The 23,566-nt window shown below is 47.9% G+C and overlaps 1 protein-coding gene across 2 annotated transcripts in view; it reads right to left on the bottom strand.

Annotated features, from left to right (window-relative positions):
• The window catches only part of LAMA5 (laminin subunit alpha 5), a 406,583-nt gene that overhangs the window by 169,740 nt on the left and 213,277 nt on the right, over window positions 1-23,566 (bottom strand). For both annotated transcript variants that reach the window (XM_033963610.1, XM_033963611.1), the window contains exons 22-27: window positions 22,906-23,062; window positions 18,846-18,984; window positions 17,609-17,751; window positions 15,216-15,322; window positions 13,417-13,570; window positions 4,637-4,797 (exon numbers count right to left, since the gene is read on the bottom strand). In XM_033963610.1, the coding sequence (XP_033819501.1) occupies window positions 4,637-4,797; window positions 13,417-13,570; window positions 15,216-15,322; window positions 17,609-17,751; window positions 18,846-18,984; window positions 22,906-23,062 (861 nt within the window). The remainder of the gene's footprint in view (window positions 1-4,636; window positions 4,798-13,416; window positions 13,571-15,215; window positions 15,323-17,608; window positions 17,752-18,845; window positions 18,985-22,905; window positions 23,063-23,566) is intronic.

Here is a 23,566-nt window from a genome sequence, read left to right as displayed (position 1 = left end):
GGCTCCTATCTTATGACGCAGTAAGTAGCTCTGTGCAGAAGAGCATGGTAGCCGTCCATGTATGCCTCCGCTGCATTATCAGCGCAATCCCATTACCATTTCTCTTTTCTAAGAGAGAGGTTTTTCCAGTTCTTTCACTTTTAACCGTCAACAGTCCCTTCTCTGAAAATAATAGGGACCCGACGACAAGACATCTTCTCCGTGTCAGCGCCTCAGCTCTAGAATGCTATGGCAAAACATTTAAGAGAGGAAGATAATCTTGACATGCTTCAAAAATAACCTGAAAAGTTTCTTATTTAAAGATACTTTCGGTCTTTAATTTTCTTTTAAAATAGATTTCTCTTCATCCTTTCTCGGTTACTTTTTTTTTTTCTCTCTCTCTTTCTTCCTCTTCCCCATCCCTACCTCATCGTGCTTTCCATATATGTGACTTCTTTGGCCTTTAAACACCAGATTATAGTTCTGCCCCCTTTACCCCTTTGTGCTAGTTTGTTTGTATGTCTGCTTAGTTTACCTTAAATGTTCGGTTCTTAAATTGTATGTCTTTTTATGCTTTTTTTTATTAATTGTATTTCGCTCTGTAAAACAAGATAAGTGATCGAATCAAATTTTTAAAAAACTTGGAAAAACTTAGAGAAAGATAACCCATAAATTCCCTTCTGGTGAAGCTTAGACAGGTGTGAAAGCACATGCCTTTAACCTTCTGGGGTCAAAAACACTTCCTGGGTTTACGTCCTCTCTCGTCTACCCACACTCTACCAAACTCATTTTTATTAGAACATAAGAACATAAGAACATAAGAAGCGCCATCTCCGGATCAGACCTTCGGTCCATCAAGTCCGGCGATCCGCACACGCGGAGGCCCCGCCAGGTATACACCTGGTTTATTTATAGCCACCATATCTTTATATGCCTTTCTCAAGGAGATATGCATCTAGTTTGCTTTTGAAGCCTGGGACTGTCGATTCCGCAATAATCTCCCCTGGGAGAGTATTCCAGATGTCCACCACTCTCTGTGTGAAGCAGAACTTCCTGACATTAGTCCTGAACTTGTCCCCCCTTAGCTTCATTTCATGTCCTCTTGTCCATGTCAAATTGGACAATGTAAATAATCTTCTCTGCTCTATTTTGTCGATTCCTTTCAGTATTTTGAAGGTCTCGATCATATCCCCCCGCAGTCTCCTTTTCTCAAGGGAGAACAATCCCAGTGTTTTAAGTCGATCCTCATATACCAGTTTCTCCATACCCTTCACTAGTTTAGTTGCTCGTCTCTGCACCCTCTCCAGCAGTTTTATATCCTTCTTTAGGTAGGGAGACCAATGTTGGACGCAGTATTCCAAGTGAGGTCTGACCATTGCCCTATAAAGCGGCATTATTACTTTCTCCGATCTACTCGAGATTCCTTTCTTTATCATGCCCAACATTCTATTTGCCTTCTTTGCCGCTGCCGCGCATTGTGCCGACGGCTTCAGGGTCCTATCTATCAGTACACCCAGGTCTCTTTCTTGTTCACTTTTTCCCAGAGTTGCACCTGTCATTTTGTACTCGTATTCCTTATTCTTACTGCCTAAATGCATTACCTTGCATTTCTCCACGTTGAACCTCATTTGCCATTTCTCCGCCCATTTTTCTAACCGACACAAATCGCTCTGGAGTTCCTCACTATCCTCCTGCGATCTGATTGCCCGGCAGAGTTTTGTGTCGTCTGCAAACTTGATGATCTCACTGGATGTTCCGTTTTCCAAGTCATTGATATAAATATTAAAAAGGATCGGCCCAAGTACCGAGCCCTGGGGTACACCACTAGTCACTTTCTCCCAGTCAGAGAACTTCCCATTTATGCCCACTCTCTGCTTTCGGTTTTCCAGCCATTTGCCTATCCATCTTTGTATATCTCCCTCTATGCCATGGCTTTGTAGTTTCCTGAGAAGTCTTTCGTGTGGAACTTTGTCGAACGCTTTCTGGAAATCCAAGTATATTATGTCCACCGGCTTTCCACTATCAATTTGCTTGTTCACGGTCTCAAAGAATTGGAGTAAATTCGTCAAACACGATTTCCCTTTCCTGAATCCATGTTGACTGGGTTTCATCAAGTCGTGTGTGTCCAAGTGCTGAACTATGCTATCCTTGATCAGTGATTCAATCATCTTGCCGGGGACAGACGTAAGACTCACAGGTCTATAGTTGCCCGGTTCTCCTCTCGATCCTTTTTTGAAAATTGGTGTGACGTTTGCTTTCTTCCAGTCGTCTGGTATCTGTCCAGTTCTGATTGACAGGTTTGCAAGTTTTTGCAATAACTCTCCGATTTCAACCTTCAATTCCTTCAAGACTCTCGGGTGAATTTCATCCGGTCCAGGGGATTTGTCACTTTTAAGTTTGTCGATCTGGTAGTATATCTGATCCAAGTTCACTTCAACTGTGGTGAGGCTGTCCTCTATTTCTCCTGTAAACAGTTTCTCCGCTTCAGGTATTGTTGAGGTGTCCTCCTTCGTAAAGACGGAGGCAAAGAAGGAATTTAGTTTGTCTGCGATTTGTTTATCTTCCTTGATGTACCCTTTTATTCCCTTGTCGTCCAGGGGTCCCACTGCCTCTTTTGCAGGTTTTTTCCCCTTCACGTATCTAAAAAAGGGCTTGAAGTTTTTGGCCTCCCGGGCTATTTTTTCCTCATAGTCCTGTTTTGCATCCCTCACCGCTTTGTGACATTTCTTCTGATCATCTTTATGTTTGTTCCAGGCTTCGGTTGTCTTCGTGCATTTCCATATTTTGAAAGAGTCCTTCTTTTCTTTTATGGCTTCCTTCACCTGTATGGTAAGCCATGCCGGTTCTCCTTTGCCTTTAGTTCTCCGATCTTTAGAAATCCTCGGAATGTAGAGATCTTGTGCTTCTGCAATAGTATTTTTCAATAGGCACCATGCCTGATCTACTGTTTCAAGTTTGTCCACCATCTTCTCGAGTCGTTTTGTTACCATGGCTCTCATGCAATCGTATTTACCCTTTTTAAAGTTTAAGGTGGTGGTTAAGGTTTTGGCATGTTTCCTTTTCCCGATGTCCAGTTTAAAGTTGATTACATTGTGATCACTCGTTCCCAATGGAGCCCTGACTTCTACTTCTGTTATCGGTCCCTTGAGACCATTTAAGACTAAGTCCAAGATGGCGTCGCCTCTTGTCGGCTCTTTTACCATTTGCTCCAGGAAGCAATCCCCTAGCACCTCCAGGAACTTGGCCTCCTTGCCGCAGTTGGAGGCTCCTAGTTTCCAGTCTATTCCTGGGAGATTGAAGTCTCCCAATATAACTACATTGCCTGTCCTGCACACTTGTTTGATTTCCTCCATCATTTCTGAGTCAGTGTCTACCGCCTGTCCTGGGGGACGATAGTAAAGGCCAATTTTTGTATCTGCGCCATTTTGACCAGGAATTTTGATCCAGAGGGACTCCAGCTTCTCTTTCCTGTCTGTTGTAATCATTCCAACAGAATCTATTTCTTCCTTAACATATAGGGCAATACCTCCACCTTTCTGCCCTTCTCGATCCCTTCTATATAGTTTGTATCCCTGTAGTACTGTGTCCCATTTGTTTTCTTCATTCCACCATGTTTCTGTTATGCCAATGATATCCATGTTCTCATGTCTTGCTATCATCTCTAGTTCTCCCATTTTGTTTCCTATACTTCTAGCATTTGTATATATGCATCTAAGTTCCCTTCGTGTTACCTTTTTGGACCTTCTACTCTTGGCTGTCCTTACAGTTTTATTTACGGTATCCTTTACTGCTCCTGTGTTATCTTCCATGTTTGCTGTGTGGTCTTCCCCTCCTGTGTCTGAGTTGTCCCTTCCTGCTTGTTCTCCTTTGTTAGCTGTGAGGTCGACCTCTCTTATGTATGAGTAGTAGTCCTTTGTTCCTACATCGGGGCATCCTGTTGTCCATATTACAACATCCTGTTGTCCATATTACAACTCAAAAGCATGGAGATGGACCGCATCTGATTTTAACTAACCCTCTCTTCTTTTACCCTCCTCTCCCTTAAGAATTTAGTGGCTTTAGAACATGGTTAACATATCAGTAGTGAAATGTTACAGCTGAAACACATTGAAGTGTCACACAGATCCTAGCTGACACCATTTGGCCAAGGTCTGGTACAGCATATCAGTTCAAAAATGTCAAAAGAATATTTAAAAATAAGACCTTCATAAGAAAATACAACGATCATGGACATAATGGCAATAAGATGTAATTTTATAAGGGGGAATATACTTTAAGCAGTGACTTTTGTAGCAACATATCCAGATAAATGACTCCTTACAAAATGCAGACTTAATTGCAAAGTATGTATCATGATACAATGCTACAAACCATTATAATGGGTGTATACAGGGTGGAGCTTGGGCAAAGTGGGCATGCACAGGGGTGAGGTTTGGGCAGAATGTGGATGGAGCATACAAGTATGCCCAGATTATAAAATACTATAATTTATGTGTATACATAACAGATATTGGCGTGGACATTTAGACCTGGCCTAGGATTGGTGTAAATATCTGCATCTTCTATTTTGCTTGTATTTTAGGTACCTTCATACCCTCTTACCCTAGGCGCCCATTTACAAAACTACCAGTGCTCTCTGTTACAGACTTTTCATTACCTGTAGCTGCAGGGGTAAAAGGTGAAGGACCCTTGCTGTACATCCACATTTGGAGAGGTCATGGTGACGCCTGCATTCTGCATGGCTGCTTCATTGGCATATTCCAGTAAGAGAATGTATTGGCCAGGTTCAGGAACAGGAATCCGGAAATGGATGTCCACCTGCAAGCAGAAAATCCACACACACTTTCAAAACCACCTCAGACTTGGAAATATCCAACAGATATTCTGAAACCGGTAGCACTAAAGAGTGAACGTACCTCCTACTGGTTAGGAACTTTGGGCTACAAGGTGGAATTTAAGTAATGGTAGTTTGAGCAATCAACCTTCCTTTTCTTCAAAAGAAATTCTAGATTCTTTTCAGTAAATTGAACTTTTAGAAAATGTACAAAGTGCAGGGCAAATATAAGAAAAAATTATCTTTCCCTTGAAACATGTTCTAGGTCAGGGGTGTCAAAGTCCTTCCTCGAGGGCCGCAATCCAGTCGGTTGTTCAGGATTTCCCCAATGAATATGCATGAGATCTATTTGCATGCACAGCTTTCATTGTATGCTAATAGATCTCATGCGAGGATGGACTTTGACACCCCTGTTCTAGGTGGTCAGTTGACGATACAGAGAATATTTCAATCACTCTAGGTTTGGGTTTTCTGTTGATACCAAAGTTGTTACTTGTGGGATTTTGTTCTGTATTTGGTTTATAATGAGAGGCTAGTGTTGCCCAGGAAATGGCATAAAACCACCAGTCACTTTCTTTGTAGATTCCTGGAGGGCGCTGCATCTTTAATTCTCTCTGCTGGTAACTCAGTGGCAGTGCTGAATTTTATTTTTTTAGTTTATTTAAGGTATTAACATGCTGCCTATCAATGGAGATTGTCTAAGCAGTATACATTCAGGTACTGAAGCATTTTTCCTTATCTGTCCTGGCAGGCTCACAATCTAACAGGAAACTCAAGTTTGGTTTCCAGATCAGGTCTTTTCTACCCTGGGGCAGCTGTAGAAGGAGAAATTAGGTTCTTACCTGCTAATTTACTTTCTTTTAGCTTCTCCAGACCAGTAGAGGTTAATCTTTACAAATGGGTATATATCCAATCATGACCAGCAGGTGGAGACTGAAAACAAAACTGTGGGACAGTATATACTATACTCCCTTCTCTATTTCCCTCAGTCTGCCGAATAGCCAAGCAGAACCAAGAACTGGAAAAACAGAAAGAAAACAATACTCCGAACAGGAGTAACAATTAACATACCCAAGTGCTGTTGGAAAATGCAGAGGAGAAATACCCGAAGGAAAATGTCCCCACAGCTCGCCAGCTAAGCCAGCCGAGCCACAGCCGCTGTTCTTCAATTCTCCCCGGCCCTAGAAAAATACTAGAACCCGCAGCAAAAAAACAAAAACTGCCCGCGAAACAGCCCCAACAACAACAACAACAACAACAACAACAGACAGACAGGGTGGGGACCTCTACTGGTCTGGAGAAGCTAAAAGAAAGTAAATTAGCAGGTAAGAACCTAATTTCTCCTTCTTTAGCACTCTCCAGACCAGTAGAGGTTAATCTTTACAAATGGGACGTACCAAAGCAGTCCCTCTCACGGGCGGGACCCCCGAAGGGCCGATACCAGAACACGCTCACCGAACACCGCGTCCCGACGCGCCTGCACATCAACCCGATAATGTCTAACAAAGGAATGCAAGGAAGACCAAACTGCAGCCTTACAAATATCCATTGGAGGCACGAGCGACGACTCAGCCCAAGAAGCTGCCTGACCCCGAGTGGAATGAGCCTTGAGAAACTCCGGAACAGGCTTCTGTCTCAGAAGATAAGCGGAAGCAATCGTCTCCTTGATCCAGCGCGCAATAGTAGCCTTAGAAGCGCCAGCCCTCCGACGAGGACCCGCCAGAAGAACAAAGAGATGATCGGATTTCCGGAACTCCCTGCACATAAGAGCGGAGGACCCGACCGACATCCAACTTGCGCAGCTGCCGTTGCTCAGAAGAGCCCTCCCGACCACCCAAGACCGGGAGGACCACCGATTGATTGACATGAAAAGGAGAAACTACTTTCGGCAGAAAGGAAGGAACAGGCCGCAAGACAACCCGCTCCCTAGAAAACTCCAAGAAGGGAGCCCTACAAGAGAAAGCCTGTAGCTCAGAAACACGCCTAGCGGAAGTAATGGCCACCAAAAAGACTGCCTTCAGAGTAAGGTCCTTCAAAGAACAGCCATCCAATGGCTCGAAAGGCGGGCGCACCAAAACAGAGAGAACCAGATTGAGATCCCAAGAGGGAACCGAGGGCCGTAGGGGAGGCCTGAGCAATTTGGCCGCCCGCAAAAAGCGAATCACATCAGGAATGGCCGACAAACGCTGACCTGTCACAAACCCTCGAAAAGCCGACAGGGCCGCAAGTTGAACCCGGAGAGAAGACCAAGTCAGGCCTCTATCCAGGCCATCCTGCAAGAACTCTAGAATGTTAGGCAGGGAAACGCGAAAAGAGACCACTCCCCGCGCCCGGCACCACCCCTCAAAGAGACGCCAAACCCGCACATAAGCCCGAGAAGTAGAAAGCCTCCGGGATCCCAAGAGTGTAGAGATCACCTTATCTGAATATCCCTTCTTACTAAGGCGACCCCTTTCAAGAGCCAAGCCGTAAGACAGAAGGGAGACGGGTCGAACATGGGAATGGGACCCTTCGTCAGAAGATCGTCCAAGAGAGGCAGAGGAAGAGGATCCGCCACCAGATGCCTCACCAGATCCGCATACCACGGACGTCGAGGCCAATCCGGAGCCATCAGAACCACCAGACCCGGATGGTGAACAATGCGAAGAAGTACTCTGCCCACTAATGGCCAAGGAGGGAACACATACAACAGCCCCTCCGTCGGCCACGGTTGGACCAGAGCATCCAGACCCTCGGCCAGACCGTCCCTGCGACGACTGAAGAAGCGGGGCACTTTGGCGTTGCCACTCGTGGCCATCAGATCCATCAGGGGCTGCCCCCAAGCCTGCACTATCAACTGAAACGCCACGGTGCCGAGACACCACTCTCCTGGATCCAGGAAGTGACGACTGAGGAAGTCCGCCTGAACATTTTCTACCCCGGCTATGTGAGAGGCCGAGAGGTCCAGAAGATGTGACTCTGCCCAAACCATGAGCCGAGCCGCCTCCTGCGCCACCTGAGTGCTCTTGGTGCCCCCCTGACGATTGACATAAGCCACCGCCGTGGCATTGTCCAACAGGACTCTGACCGACTTGCCCAACAAAAGGGAGTGGAAAGCTAACAGCGCCAGACGGACCGCTCTGGTCTCCAACACGTTGATCGACCAGGAGGCCTCCTCCGTGGACCAGGTGCCCTGAGCTGAGTGACCCAAACACTGAGCCCCCCGAGGAGACTCGCATCCGTAAGGAGCACCGTCCACTGCGGGAGATCCAGACCCACCCCCTGAACCAGGTGAGGGGTCCGGAGCCACCAGCGCAGACTGCAGCGCGCCATACCTCGCAGGGGAACAGGAACATCCAAACCGTGCCTCTGGGGAGACCACCTCCGGAGCAGAGCATACTGAAGAGGACGCATGTGGGCCCGCGCCCACCTCACCACGTCCAAGGACGCCGCCATCGACCCCAAGACTTGGAGGAAATCTCGCGCCCGAGGACACCGGGACGCCAAAAGCAGGCGAATCTGAGATTGCAATTTGCTTACCCGGGCCTCTGGAAGGAAGACCTTCCCCAAGGAGGTGTCGAACAGAACCCCAAGGTACTCCAGACGCTGAGCCGGGACCAACCGACTCTTGGAAAGGTTGACCACCCAGCCCAGCGACCGGAGAAACTCCACCACCCGAGCCGTAACCCGGGAGCTCTCCTGCAACGACTTTGCTCGAATCAACCAGTCGTCCAGGTAGGGGTGTACCAGGATGCCCTCCGACCGCAAGGCTGCCGCGACGACCACCATCACCTTGGTGAACGTCCGGGGAGCCATGGCCAGACCAAAGGGAAGCGCACAGAACTGATAGTGCCGACCCAAGATCGCAAAGCGAAGGAAGCGCTGATGAGAGGCCCGAATGGGAACATGCAAGTAGGCCTCCATCAGATCGAGAGAAGTGAGAAACTCCCCCGGCTGAACCGCCAGAATGACCGACCGCAGAGTTTCCATGCGGAAAGAGGGAATCTTGAGAGCCCTGTTGACCCCTTTCAAATCCAGGATGGGCCGAAAGGTCCCCTCCTTCTTGGGCACCACAAAGTAAATGGAGTACCTGCCGGTGCCCCACTCCGGAGGGGGCACTGGAACAACTGCCTTGGGATCTAGCAAGCGCTGAAGGGTCTGGCGAAAAGCCTGCATCTTCCAAGGAGTCTGACATGGAGAGGCGAGGAAAAGGTCCGGCAGAGAGCGGGCGAACTCCAGGGCATAACCGTCCCGCACCACCTCCAGGACCCACTGATCAGACGTGATCTCGGCCCATTTGGGGAAAAATTCGCGCAACCGGGCCCCCACCGGAACCAAAGGGGGCGCCGGCAAGGAGTCATTGTGCAGGACGGGAAGCGGGGGAACCAGCGGAAGGATTCCCTGCCCCCCGACGGGCCCCCCGAAAGGGCTGCATGCGCTGGAAGAACCGACCCCGGGAAAACCCTGGAGCCGGGAAAGTAGCAGCCCCATGCCCAGGGCGATACTTGCAAAACTCCCGCAAACGCCCCCGGGCAGCGCCACCCCGAGACGCAGGGCGGGCACGGTCCTCAGGCAGACGGGGCACCTTTGAGTCCGTCAGAGTCTGAATCAACTTATCCAATTCCTCTCCAAACAAAAAGCACCCCCGAAAGGGAAACTTAGTAAGCTTAGCTTTGGACGCAGCATCCGCCGCCCAAGCGCGCAGCCACAAAATACGCCGCGCGGCCACGCCAAAGGCCATAGACTTAGCCGAGATCCGCACCAAGTCATAAAGAGCATCTGAGAGGAACGAAGCAGCCATCTCAATCTTCGCCACCTCCTGATCCACCAGAGACCAGTCATCAGACTCCCGATCCAGGACACGCTCAGCCCACCGAAACACGGCGCGAGCGACAAGCCCCCCACAAATAGCCGCCTGGACCCCAAAAGCAGAGACCTGAAAATTTTGCTTAAGGATGTTCTCCAACTTGCGCTCCTCAGAGTCCCGCAAGGCAGAACCGCCCTCAACAGGCACGGTATGCCGCTTAGAAATCGCCGAGACCACCGCGTCTACGACTGGCGATGCTAAAGTAGCCCGATCCCCCTCTGGGATGGGATACAAACGAGCCATGCTGCGCGCCAAACGAAACGGCGCCTCCGGCGTTTTCCACTGTTCCAGTATAATATCCCGAATATCCTGATGCATAGGAAAAGAGCGGGAAACGGAACGGATCCCCCGTAGCAGAGGGTCCCCCACACACGGAGTCTCCGGCGGCGCATCCTCAAAACGCAACACCGAAGAAACCTGTTGAATCAGGTCCGGCAGCTCATCTCTCTGAAAAAGGCGCACCACTGACGCCTCCTCGAGAGGGTCCTGGAAATCCTCAGAAAGGTCCAGGTCCTCATCCAGACCGACACGCTCCTCCGACCATAAATCCTCGTCCCACGACACCCGCGGACGCTTGGACAAGGGAGGCGGAGGAGGGGACGCCACAACAGACGAGAGAGGCAAAGCCGCAGGGAGCGCAGAGGAAACCCCACTCCCCGAAACCCCCTGAGCGCAACCGGGACCCCCAGCCGCCTGAAAATAGGCACTGCACAAGGAAAAAAAGAAATCAGGAGAAAACCCCCCCCGAGGGTCCCAAGGGACTCCCTGCCACAGCAGGGGACCCAGCAGAAACCTGCCCCTGTTTTTCCAATACAGGGGGAAGGTCACCTGAGGTGGAAGACAAAATGGAGGGGCCAGACTGAGAAGATGGTGACTTTCCTGCCAAAAAAGCTCCCTCCATAGCCTGTAGCGGCTGAGAAACCTGAACAGTCCCAGCCGCTAAAACAGGCAAGCCTGCATCAGCTGTCAAAACATCAGCTGAGAGGGAATCCCCAACAACCCGACCGTCGGCGGCTCGGTGAATCCCTCCATGGGCGGTTGGGGAAGACCGGGCTTCCCCACTGCTCCCAGCCGACTCGTGAGGCATCATCGGCGGGGAGCTCTGGGCGCCTGCAGCCGCTGCCAACGGAGCTCCTCCACCGCACCGGCCTGAACACCGCTTGCACAGGCCGGCCGCGAGTGCCTCGCGCCTGGAGCACAATGAGCACTTTTTCCCTTTAGAAGTGCTCATTGCTCCATACGCGACCTAGCTATAAAAAAGTGCCGGTTAGATGAAAAAATACAGTAATTTACAGTTTTCTTAAAGGGAAACAACCCTCCAGACCAGCACTACCTCAGGATTTTTTTTTTTTTTCACAGAACAGACTCCACAGGCTCTCGAAGCAATATGCCTTGCTTGATTTAGGGGGCAAGGCTTACTGCTGAGGCTCCTCTAAAAAAATGTGGGGAGGTGGAGGAAGTGGGGGGAGGGACCCCGCTCGAGACCCGCCGGGTTTGACACCCCCGAGGTCGGACGAACCCCCAAACAGGGCCCGCCCAAGCTCCGTCTGGCCAAAAACAGGGACAATAAACCCCCTAAACAAATTCCAGCAGCCCTACCAAGGGAGATGGGTACAGATCACATCAACACCTGCTGGAGACTGAAAGAAGACTGAGGGAAATAGAGAAGGGAGTATAGTATATACTGTCCCACAGTTTTGTTTTCAGTCTCCACCTGCTGGTCATGATTGGATATATACCCATTTGTAAAGATTAACCTCTACTGGTCTGGAGAGTGCTAAAGAAGCAGCTTTCACAACTCCTAAGGGGAGGGCACTCTTAAATCGAAAGGGGATAGATTCCGTATGGACGTAAGGAAGTTCTTCTTCACCCAGAGAGTGGTAGAAAACTGGAACGCTCTTCCGAAGTCTGTCATAGGGGAAAACATCCTCCAGGGATTCAAGACAAAGTTAGACAAGTTCCTGCTGAACCAGAATGTGCGCAGGTAACTCAGTGGCAGTCTAAGTTAGGGCACTGGTCTTTAACCAGAGGGCCGCCGCGTGAGCGGACTTCTGGGCACGATGGACCACTGGTCTGACCCAGCAGCGGCAATTCTTATGTTCTTATGAGGGTATCCCAGCCATTGCTCAATGGTGACACCTACTGGTTGGAACTATAGTGCACCAATTCTTAAAGGAGCTCTGATCTGTAGCCAAGGACCTTCAATGAAATTGAGAGAGGGAGAATAAAGTAAGGAAAAGTTCTGAAAAGTGGTCAGTGAAAGCTCATGGTACTTATAGCAAGGAGCCCAAAAATAGCAGGAGGGAACTGAAAGATCAATGGCAAAATTTAAATAAATCATCTTGTCAATCTCATTGGTCCTTGCATTTTCTGGCTAGTAAACTATTGCACACTGTCCTTTCTCTCCAAGTCTGGGCATCATATATCTGAGAACGGATTTCTACACGGTGAAACCTTCATTAAGGAAGGGAATAGAGAAATACAGGAAAGGGAAATTAAAGCTTTTAAGAGCCAGTAAGCTAAAAACACATCAACTCCTTAAGGTATGGGTATCCTCTGAAAATACAAAGAGTTCTAGGAGCTCAGCTGTTTCAGGAGAACGTTTTTGGTAGGCTGCGATCTTTTTCTGAATCAACTGAAGATGCTCCAGGTACAGAAGCGATAGCAAGCTGCTTTTCACACTAAATGCCTCTGAAGAATTCAGGAAGGATTCATCACAGCTGTAAGATTTCAGTTACTATAACAGCTATTCTCATTTCCATGTCATAAGACATTAGTATGGATGGAGGGTGTGGCGCCGTAGTTGAAGCTACAGCCTCAGCACCCTGGGATTGTGGGTTCAAACCCCACGCTACTCTTCGTAACCCTGGACAAGTCACTTAGCCCCAGATATGCTAGATCAGACATGGGCAACTCCGGTCCTTGAGGGCCGGAATCCAATCGGGTTTTCAGGATTTCCCCAATGATTATCATTTTTCTCCCTTAAATATGCACATCCAAGGTGGGGGGAGAAGGGTGGGGGGTATTTTGGTTTTCTTATGAGTGCAAATAATGTGGAGGGGGGTTATTATATGACTTCTTATGTTTGATGAAAGACATTGAATATGGGGGTGGGAGGGTTATGGGATCTGAATTAAATTTTAATAGGATATTAAGTGATGTATTTAAATAAATATTGATGTTATATGCTGTTGCACTTATTGTAAGTTTTAAAAATGAATAAAGAATATGAAAAAAAAGGATTTTCCCAATGAATATGCATGAGATCTATTTGCATGCACTGCTTTCAATGCATATTCATTGGGGAAATCCTGAAAACCCGATTGGATTCCAGCCCTCGAGGACTGGAGTTGCCCATGTCTGCGCTAGATAGATTGTGAGCCCACTGGGACCGATAGGAAAAATGCTTGAGTACCTGATTGTAAAACCGCTTAGATAACCTTGTTAGGTGGTATATAAAAACCTAATAAACTTGAAACACAGAGAGGAGGCACATGAGAAAATGGACCCAACTTTTGAACTTATGCCCAAGTGCTTCACTGGGCACCTCCAGCTTTATTTTACCTCACACCTTGAAGATCCTGTATGGGTTTACTTGCGCGTGATGAAAGAGGGAAAGCTTTCTTAAAAGTACAAAGAAAAACAACAATACTTTTCACTTGGATCTCCAGAAAAACAGCTGGATAAATGGCGATATGCTTAGATCTAGCACCCAGATACCATTCTTCTTGTGCCCCCATGAGATGGGCATACTTACATCACTTCCACCGCAGACAATCATTGGGGGGTGTCTAGGGGTTAGCTGCTCTGTCTGGCAAGGTCTGGGGAGACTGTTGTCTACTCTGCACGTTCCATCATTTCCAGAGGCAGAAGGAAAACCATCCACAGGCAAAAACTGATACATAAGGCAACTAGGGAGAGAAAACCACAGGCAAAATGAAAAATGTCAGGTGCTGCCAGGAGCCCTTTACTGTATTGAACTGTCTAAGTGAAGCTACTTGAACAGACCTGGACAAGATTATATACATCCCAGGGTACTGAAAGAACTCAAACATGAAACTGCTGATCTGCTGTTAGTGATCTGTAACCTATTGCTGAAATTGTCTGCAGTACCTGAAGATTGAAGGGTGGCCAATGATATGGCGATTTTTAAAAAGGGTTCCAGGCGTGATCCAGGAAATTACAGACCAGTACGACTGACTTCAGTGCCGGGAGAAATAGTTGAAACCATTATAAAAAATAAAATTATGGAACACGCATTCAGACATAGTTTAAAGGGACAAAGTCAGAATGGGTTCAGCCAAGGGAGGTCTTGCCTCACCAATTTGCTGAATTTCTTTGAAGGCTTGAATAAACATGTTGGTAAAGGTGAGCCAGTTGATGTAGTGCACCTAGATTTTTAGAAAGCTTTTGACAAACGTTCCTCATGAGAGACTCCTGGGAAAATGGAAAAAAAGAGTCCTAGGATAGAAGGCAATGTTCTGTTGTGTCTTTGGGGAGCTTCTCCCCTATGGCCTTTTCCCACCCTGGAATCCTGCACCTCATCCACAGCTGTAGTGCAGATTTCTTAGTTGATTCCCCCCCCCCCCCCACTTCCACCCCCAAGTCAGCTATTTATGCCTGTTTTTAGTTCACTCAACTTGGTACCCCAAATGCAAGAGGACAGAGACAGTGTTTGTCAGGCATCAAGGTTCGACAGAGTTATACCACTTTTGATTAGATTTCATTGGCTATCAGTGGAGGTCAGGGTGGTATTTAAAATCTGCACTATTATTTATGGGAGAAGCTTCAGCATATATGTCAAGTTTGGTTAAGATCTTACCAAAAAAATTACACCAAGTCATCTAGATAATTTTTCAACTTTGCAACATCCAGTGTAAATAAGTTTAGTTTTTAGCAGTAAAACATTGGAATGCTTTATCTTTGATACTTAGCAAACTAATTGAATACGAGAGTTCAGAAAACTATTTTATTGCAAAAATATGTGTCAGATAAGTAAGATAACGTTTGTTTGATTCATGTGAACTTTGGATTCCTATGCTCTGCTTCTTGTATTGTAAGCTGCCTACATAGAACTTTATGGTAATGGTGGATAACAAATGTTAATTGTAATTGTCAGTGGCATAGTATGGGTAGGAGTTGCCTGGTGAGGTGGTGCCCCCCCCCTTCCCGCCCCCTATTCCACACTTGCTTTCTCTCTTTCCCCCGGTACTTCAAAATCTTTGGCAGCGCAAGTGGCTTTTCTCCAGCATGCTCCTCACACCAGCGTTGGATTTTCCTCCGATTTCACTTCCTGGCCCAGTGACCTGGAAGTGATTCAAAGGAGAACCAGGTTGGCGCAACAGGAAGGAGATGTTGCTTACGCTAGCGAACATCTACAGAGGTACGGGATGGGGGGGAGGGATGACGTGAGCTTGGGGGGACGGAGAGGTGCCAGGGCCCCCACCGGCACGGCACCCCCCTCCCCCCTTACTACGCCACTGGTAATTGTAATAACTGAAACTGTAATTTGCAGAATCACATTACACTCAGTGACTAGAAGAGGGAGTTCCTTACTTTTGATTGCTTTGCTCGGGGTTCAGGGTGTATGTGCAGGGTTCAGTAACCTTCAGCTGCAGAATGGGTGCCTCATAATAAGCACTGGGGAGCAAAACCAGATAATCCTGTAGAGAGAGAGGGAAGCAGATTAGCTGAGACAGTGGCACAGCAAGGGTGAGAGGCACCTGGGGTGGTAGCACCCCTCCCTCGCCCCCCCCCCGCTCCTTTCCCACCCCCTCCTACCACTTACGCACTAGAGAGTTGCGCAGGGACGGAAATCCCACCCGTCCCCAACCATCCCTGCCAAAATCCTACCTGTACCTGCCAAAATCCCCTCCATCCCCATGAGGAATCCCCTCCGCTCACGCCCGCCACCCCATAAAAGTTTCCTGTCCCCATAAAAAGCAGCAATTACTTCAGAAAGTTTTGATTTTTTTTAAAGTCTTAGTTTATTTAAACCAGCAATAAAATACAATCATTTTTTAACACCCCCCTCCTTTTTTAATACCCCCCTCCTCTCTATAAAAATTTTTTTTTAGTAATAATCCATGAGTCACACAGCAAGGGTGCATCAGGAATACTGCAGTTATCATTAGACATCAATATACCCATCGTTAAACTGAAGCCAGATTAATACAGATCGATCCTGCACAGTCAACGCTAAAAGAAAACAGTCCTTTTCATACATACAGAACACAACCTCCCTACCCCTCACACTGGCCCACTTGCTTCCTTGTCACCATCATCATACTCTCCCTACCCCTGATCCTGGCAGACCTGCCTGGCTGTCACCATCATCTCTATACCCCTTATGTCTGTTCCTGTCACCAGATTCTCTCCCTTCCCCTTCACCAAATCCAGCCTACCACTTCACTCTCCCTATCTCTCTCTCTGCACCAGGTGGAAGGCTATCACCTTATTCTCTAGCCACCTGTCATCCCATGCTCCATTGCCTCATTCTCCCTACCCTATCTGTCCCTTTTGCTAGTTCTCATATTAGCCATACTGCCTGGTTACTTGTCTCTACTATCTTGTGCCCCACCCTCTCCCCTGTCACCTCACTCTCTCCCTTCATGCTAGCTCTGTCTTTCTTCTCCTCACCCTGGCCTGCCTGTCACTTCCCTTTCCCTTCCCCCTAGCTGTCCCTCACATTCCCAAGCCCAGCCTTGCCTAATCTGTGGGCCAAATTGACCCTCCTTTCTTTCCTCCCCCATCTGTCACATGCATGCCAAGTCCCAGCCCCCGCCAAGCCTTTCCTCCTCCCCCAGCCTCACTAACCTGACCTCAGCAGCCCAGCCAGGTGGTTTGGCATGGGGAGTAGGCCCTCTCCCAGCCAGCCACCCAAGTGCCCAGGAATTGCAGTCACCTTCACCACGGCAGTGGGAAGCCATGGAGGTGAAGGCGCAGGGTTCTGGCCTGGCCCCCACCCCAAGATCCTTCCCTTCTCCAGATCCAGTGCCCACTTACCCTGCGCAACTTTGGCCAGCTCAGGTGGGGGCAGGACAGAACGCAGCTGGGAGCCAGAGAGCCATCTTGCTCATCGATCGGGCGGCTGCACAAAGCAGCACCTTAGACACGCAGAAAAAGGCAACGAAAGTGAAGCACCGCAGCTCCCCAGAAGCAGCAACTCAGGCGCCGGCTCTCCCTCCTCTGGAGCTCATCACATAGGCAGTAAGCTCAGCACAGGCACACATTGGTTCAGCTGCAGCACAATGGGCCAATCACAAACAACCTTAGAACTCTGAGGTCATTTGTGATTGGCCCAGAGTTCTATGGTCGTTTGTGATTGGCCCATTGTGCTGCAGCTGAACCAATGTATGCCTGTGCTGAGCTTACTGCCTATGTGCTGAGCTCCATGCCTATGAGACAGAGACTGTTTCTGCTGATTCGTCGAGAGCTCAGCGCGGTGCCGGACTTAAAATTAGGTAGGCCTCGAGTTGGGATAGGAACTCCAGTTCCATCCCCGTGGGAGTCCCGTCGGCCTTGGAGGGGTCCCCGTGGGAGTCCCATTGACCTAGGGGATCCCTGTGGGATTCCCGTGATCCCCGTTCCCGTGCAAACCTCTATTACGCACCGCTTCCCTTCCCCCATACCTCTGTAATGTTCCTGGCATGAGCAGCACCTCCCAAGCTGCTGCACGCCCTAGGCGCAGGTCCAGGAAGTGACATCAGAGGAAGAGCAGACAATGGTGCAACAGCAGCTTGGGAGGTGGGGGGGGTTGCTGCTTGCACCAGGAACGTTATAGAGGTACGAGGAAGGGAAGTGGCATGCACACGCGACAGTAGGAGAGGAATATGGGTGCCTGCGCCCTCACCAAGATGGCTCCCGGGGCAGACCACCCCCTTCTTACTACACCACTGGTTGAGAACATAAAGTTTTGCCCCTGATGCAAGAGAGTACACAGCACTTACCAGTAGTATGCCCTCAGCTTCAATGACTAGAGACCATGTGTTGGGGTTCAGAACAAAAGGTCCCCCGTAGCTACTCTGAGGGACAGTAATGAATGTTGGCTCCATGCTGGGAGGAAAGACAACTTGCTTGGTCTGTTCAGAACCTTCAGCAAGAACAAGGGGAAAAAAATTACTCTGTTTCACAGGAAAAAAAAAACTTCCAACAGTTTAAGACAGATCAAGAGATTCAGCGACCCTCCGCTCCATCCTGTTCAAAGTGAGCAAACATCAAGCTTACAGCACCGCGTACATCTAGTAGCACTATAGAAATGATTAGTAGTAGTAACTTTATTATAAAATTAACTTCATGGTGGCCTATGGCTTTGCTGTGGAGCAGATAATCCAGGTTTGGATCTCCAACTGATGGAACAGGCCGGAGAGAAGAAAGGTCCCCAATGACCAACCCAACAAGCTACTTTCCAGAATAACAAAAAAACTCTGTGGAAAACTGATGTTCAAGATGAGGACTTTATTAAAAGTTCAACTTCGTAATCCACATAAAAACAAGGACCCAATCCTCCAAGAAGCTACAAAATTATTTATATGGATTTAGCTTATGACTTTCAATAATATTTGTTTGTTTATTTATTTTAAAAACTTATAGCCTGTTATGTCCGCCAGCAAATTCAGGTGAAATAAGTATTTCCCTGTCCTTGGAGGGCTTATAATATAATTTAATAACTATATGCCCACTTACTGGTCAATATTTAGCTAGTAGTGTCAGCATGTTTTTAAACACTGACCATCACTTGCTAAATTAGTTTTGGATATTCAATATTGGGCCAAGCCAGGACACTGGCACTCAATATCTAAGTCTCACTGGACTTCTCCTGGTCACCAAAACTTATGGGAGTCCCAGATGAATACTGCCTGTTCCCCCCCCCCCCCCATTGCCCCCAAAAATAGTCCAATTCCCTCGCCCAACCTTCCTCCCAAGTCACAGTAGGCCCCCTCACCCCAGGCCTTCCTTAGTAGACCTGATGATCAGGACTTGAGTGAACCCTACTCATTCCTGCCCCTTGCGGTTCCTGTTGAAAATGGCTACTGTGCCCTCTAGCATAGTCTTGTGGTATTACACTAGAGGCTGTCAGTGCTTGCCAGAAGTGGTAACACAGTGTCAGACATTATTACTGGAGGAGTAGAAGGCTGCAGAAACAAGGTGTAATTAGTCCAGAAGAGAGAGCAGAAGAGCACTTACAGCTATCGCAACCATGAACTTTTCCTTCCTCCAAAACCGACACCCTCCCTTCCACGCTGGCTGAGCCTCGGTTGGCATAGCGGAAGACAATACAGAACAAGTCAGGAGAGGTCACATGGATGGTCACCACCACCTTGGGCTGATGGAGAAAAGAACAAAACACATCACCAGCACTGTTTACTGAACAAAAACAACCAAGCAACAATCCATTAAAAATCTGCATGTTGCATTGAACATTACAGAGCAATGAACCTCATTCATAGAAACATGATGGCAGATAAAGGTCAAATGGCCCATCTAATCTGCCCATCTGCAGTAACTATTATCTCCTCCTCTCCCTATTGGCTAAGACTCTTAACATTTGCATCTCCTCTTCCTATAGGCTCTTTACACCTGCATTGTGATGTCATAAACTTTATGGTTATAGAAACATTATTTACTGAATAGGCTTCAAAAAACCAAAAACTATAAATACCAATATTTTGAAAACTCTGCTATAAAAAATTGGTACAACTCTCCTTTTGAACCCAACACGAGGATGACAGCTGCACTAACATTTCAATGATTAAATAAAGGGGTTTCAGTATGGGCTCAATTATCCCTACGAATGACCAAAGGCTTTTGGTCATTCGTAGGAATATTTGAGCCCGTACTGAAACCCCTTTATTTAATCATTGAAATATTAGTGCAGCTGTCATCCCCGTGTTGGGTTTAAAAGGAGAGTTGTACCAATTTTTTACAGTATTGGAACATTGTAACATGATGGCAGATAAAGGTCAAATGGCTCATCTAGTCTGCCCATCCACAGTAACCATTATCTCTTTCTCTCTCTGAGAGATCCCACGTGCCTATCCCAGGCCCTTTTGAATTCAGACATAGTCTCTGTCTCCACCACCTCTTCTGGGAGACTGTTCCATGCATCTACCACTCTTTCTGTAAAAAAGTATTTCCTCAGATTACTCCGGAGCCTATCACCTCTTAACTTCATCCTATGCCCTCTCATTGCAGAGTTTCCTATCAAATGAAAGAGACTCAACTCATGGGCACATCAACTCACAAATGCACCTTACAGTTATTACAAATGTCTCCTTGACTCTGCACTTTTCAGCAGTGGGCTGCAGCTGACCCTCTAAACAGGGCCAGAAGTGGCCTTTGTATTCTGGGAGGTCCATATGCTTGAAACACATGGAGGGCAACTGAATGAAGATGACAAGACAACCATGCATTGAGGGCTTCTGGAGAGCTGCTGTAAGAAGGTAATTTAGATTCGCGGCTACAGGGCAGGGAGGATTGTCGGACCCGGGCTGTTATCTGTCGGTCGGGGAAGTGCTACAAAAGTAAGGGGACCTGGCCGGCTGTGCTGCAACCGGGGCGGGGCGGGCAGACCGCCCCCCTCCCTTGGTAGCCACTCGAACCGCGAGGCTACTCTCCTTCTCCTTATCTGCCCTGCCTGCAGCACGGAGCCGAACGGAAGTCTTCCTGACGTCAGCGCTGACGTCGGAGGGAGGGAAGGCTTTGTTTAAGCCCTCCCTCCCCTCCGACGTCAGCGCTGACGTTGGGAAGACTTCCGTTCGGCTCTGTGCTGCAAGCAGAGAAGGTAGGGAGAAGAAGAGCCGCGTACATCCAGAAGACTGAGTACATCCAGCCCCGCAGGAGCCCCACGACCCTCGGAGGCGTCCCCATGGGATCCCCGCGACCCTAGGGGGCGTCCCCACGGGATCCCCGCGACCCTAGGGGCGTCCCCACGGGATCCCCGTGACCCGAAGGGGGAACCCGTGGGATGCCCGCGGGTCCCGCGGGATTCCCGTCGTCCCCGTTCCCGTGCAGCTCTCTACTCTAGATTTCACAGTATTTGAAGTAACTCAAGGCTGCCACTAGAGGTCACTGTAACCATTTTGAAAAGCAAGCCACACCAGACAGGAGCAAGGGCGTATGACTCCTGTCCATTTCCCCCTAGACCACCAGGGACTCACAAAGCTATATTTTCTTTGTGAGGTGGGTGACAAAGGGGATAAAAAGGGGGGGGGGGAGGTGAAGTCTGTACCTGGCCAGAATTTATGCGTCTCTCAGCCAATATTCAGCCAAGACCCAGCAACTAGCACCTAATGAAGTAACTTCAGATATTCAATATCAGTATCCTGACATGGCCTAGCATTCGATACCTGGGGCTAATTCTGCCTGTGGCCATTAGTGTTTAAAAAAACTAAGACACATTGAACACTGCGGACTGACTATCAACCAGTAGTTTTTATTTTTCAAGCTAAATTAGACAGAGATCAACAATTTCAAACAGTTGCTGAGAAGAACAAAGTTTATTACACACTGCCTTATCTTTAAAGATGGTGCATATATTAAATAAGCTAAACTACAAACAAGCAGCGATTCAGTCCACAACTACTGAAACGCTTGGACAGCTCCAATGAAATCAAACCCTTTGCATTATGATCTAACACACAGACTGATCTTCAAGGGTCCAGGTGCCCTACCTTTGGTAGACAAAATCCTAGATTGGCCCATTTATACCCGATATTGACTTGGCATAAATGATCCAATGCCAACTTAGGCTAATATTCTATAATGGCATCTAGAATAGACACTCAGCATATGGCATGGCACCTAGTTATAGAATTGCCCCCAAGGCCCAGATTCAATAAAAGGCGCCTAAAGTTAGGCTGATCTATGCGCCTAACTTAATTATTTAAAAAGCTTAATCGGCACCAATAGCAAGCAATTAGCACCTCATAACTGGATTAAATTAAAATTAATTAGGTGGTAGGTACCTAACTTGGCAGGCGCTTGCCACTTTCAGGTAGCCTACCAGAAAGTAGGTGCAGTTAGAGGGTGGATCATGGACATGTAGGCACCTGTTTTGAACTTAGGTACTGATATTTAGGCCAAGAAAATCCCGGCACAAATAGGAGGCACCTAAGGTTATGACATCTACTGGCGCTTAGGTCCACTTTATGCGCTGGTAGGCATGATTCTATAAATGGCGCCTAACTTAAGACTGACACATGCTATGTGCCGCATTCTTCGGCGCCTATGCTTTAGGCGCGGTTTACAGAATCGGGTCTGAGTGCTTAGCAATTGTTTTCAGCACTTAATTTAGGAACTCAACATCAGTCCTGATTTAGCTCCCTAAGTTTAAGAGAATTTCATAAGAACATAAGATTTGCCGCTGCTGGGTCAGACCAGTGGTCCATTGTGCCCAGCAGTCCGCTCATGCAGTGGCCCTTAGGTCAAAGACCAGTGCCCTATTTGAGTCTAGCTTTACCTGCGTACGTTCTGGTTCAGCAGGAACTTGTCTAACTTTATCTTGAATCCCTGGAGGATGTTTTCCCCTATAACAGCCTCCGGAAGAGCGTTCCAGTTTTCCACCACTCTCTGGGTGAAGAAGAACTTCCTTACGTTTGTACGGAATCTATCACCTTTTAACTTTAGAGAGCGCCCTCTCGTTCTCTTTACCTTGGAGAGAGTGAACAACCGGTCTTTTTCTGCTAAGTCTATTCCCTTCAGTATTTTGAATGCTGGGTCAGACCAGTGGTCCATCGTGCCCTGCAGTCTGCTCACGCGGTGGCCCTCTGGTCAAAGACCAGCACCCTGAGACTAGCCCTACCTGCATACGTTCCAGTTCAACAGGAACTTGTCTAACTTTGTCTTGAATCCCTAGAGGGTGTTTTTCCCTATGACAGACTCCGGAAGAGCGTTCCAGTTTTCTACCACTCTCTGGGTGAAGAAGAACTTCCTTACGTTTGTACGGAATCTATCCCCTTTTAATTTTAGAGAGTGCCCTTTCGTTCTCTCTACCTTGGAGAGGGTGTCCTTATCTACTAAGTCTATTCGCTTCAGTATTTTGAATGTTTCGATCATGTCCCCTCTCAGTCTAAATTTGGCTGAAAATGATCAAACTCGGAAGGCTAAATTTTCGGCACCAAGTGTTATATAGAAACGGAATCTTTTGCATTCAAAAGTACGTCTTTTGTATTTGTAGAAACAATACTCATGTGCTAATCCTGGGTACCAATTACTCTGCCAATGAAAATATGGAGCTGATTCCTACCTGAATGGAGGAGATCTGAGCATACCCTCTCCAGCTGAAGTTTTCAAACTCCAAGGGATTGTAGCCGAAACGAACTGCCCTGCCATCTGGAGTCCTGCCCTCCTCAATCTCAAACTTCAGGTGATGAAGATCAGGGGAATAGTGGTCTCTTTTAGGTCTTGGGAAAAATTTGACAGGTAGAATAAAGACATTGATTTTCTCACTTAATGCCGAATGCTGTGACACTGTACTACATCCCTTCCTAGTCTCCTAGTATGTCCATTTTGGAAAAAAAACCAAACCAAAACACCAGTATTTCCTAGTTCCCCTGCTGGAACATAGAGGGAACTGTGGGCTAAAGTCGCTAGGTGTTGGGAATAAAAGGTCTAGCTGTCACTGCCCAATGGAAGTTGGTTGGGGCAACAAAAAACAGCTGGGCCCAAACCAGATAGGTCAAGCAGGTGCCAAACAGTACCCAGAATGCTGCCAGCCCTGCTGTTCCCCTTTGACAATCTATTTGCAGGTCCACAGATGCACAGGACCCCTGGCTGTGGACCTGCAAGTCAACTTTACAAACTGCACTGACAAAACAAAGAGAGCTGGACACAGGGCCTTCCATGAGGAGTCATGACAGTCCAGCATCACACCTGTGGCAAAAGTTGCACAAAACATAACACCTATC

The sequence above is a fragment of the Geotrypetes seraphini genome, chromosome 11 (assembly GCF_902459505.1).
Source record: "Geotrypetes seraphini chromosome 11, aGeoSer1.1, whole genome shotgun sequence".
In the NCBI taxonomy this organism is placed as follows: domain Eukaryota; kingdom Metazoa; phylum Chordata; class Amphibia; order Gymnophiona; family Dermophiidae; genus Geotrypetes; species Geotrypetes seraphini.
Note: the sequence above shows the minus strand (reverse complement) of the source record. Positions and strands in the feature narration are given on the sequence as shown.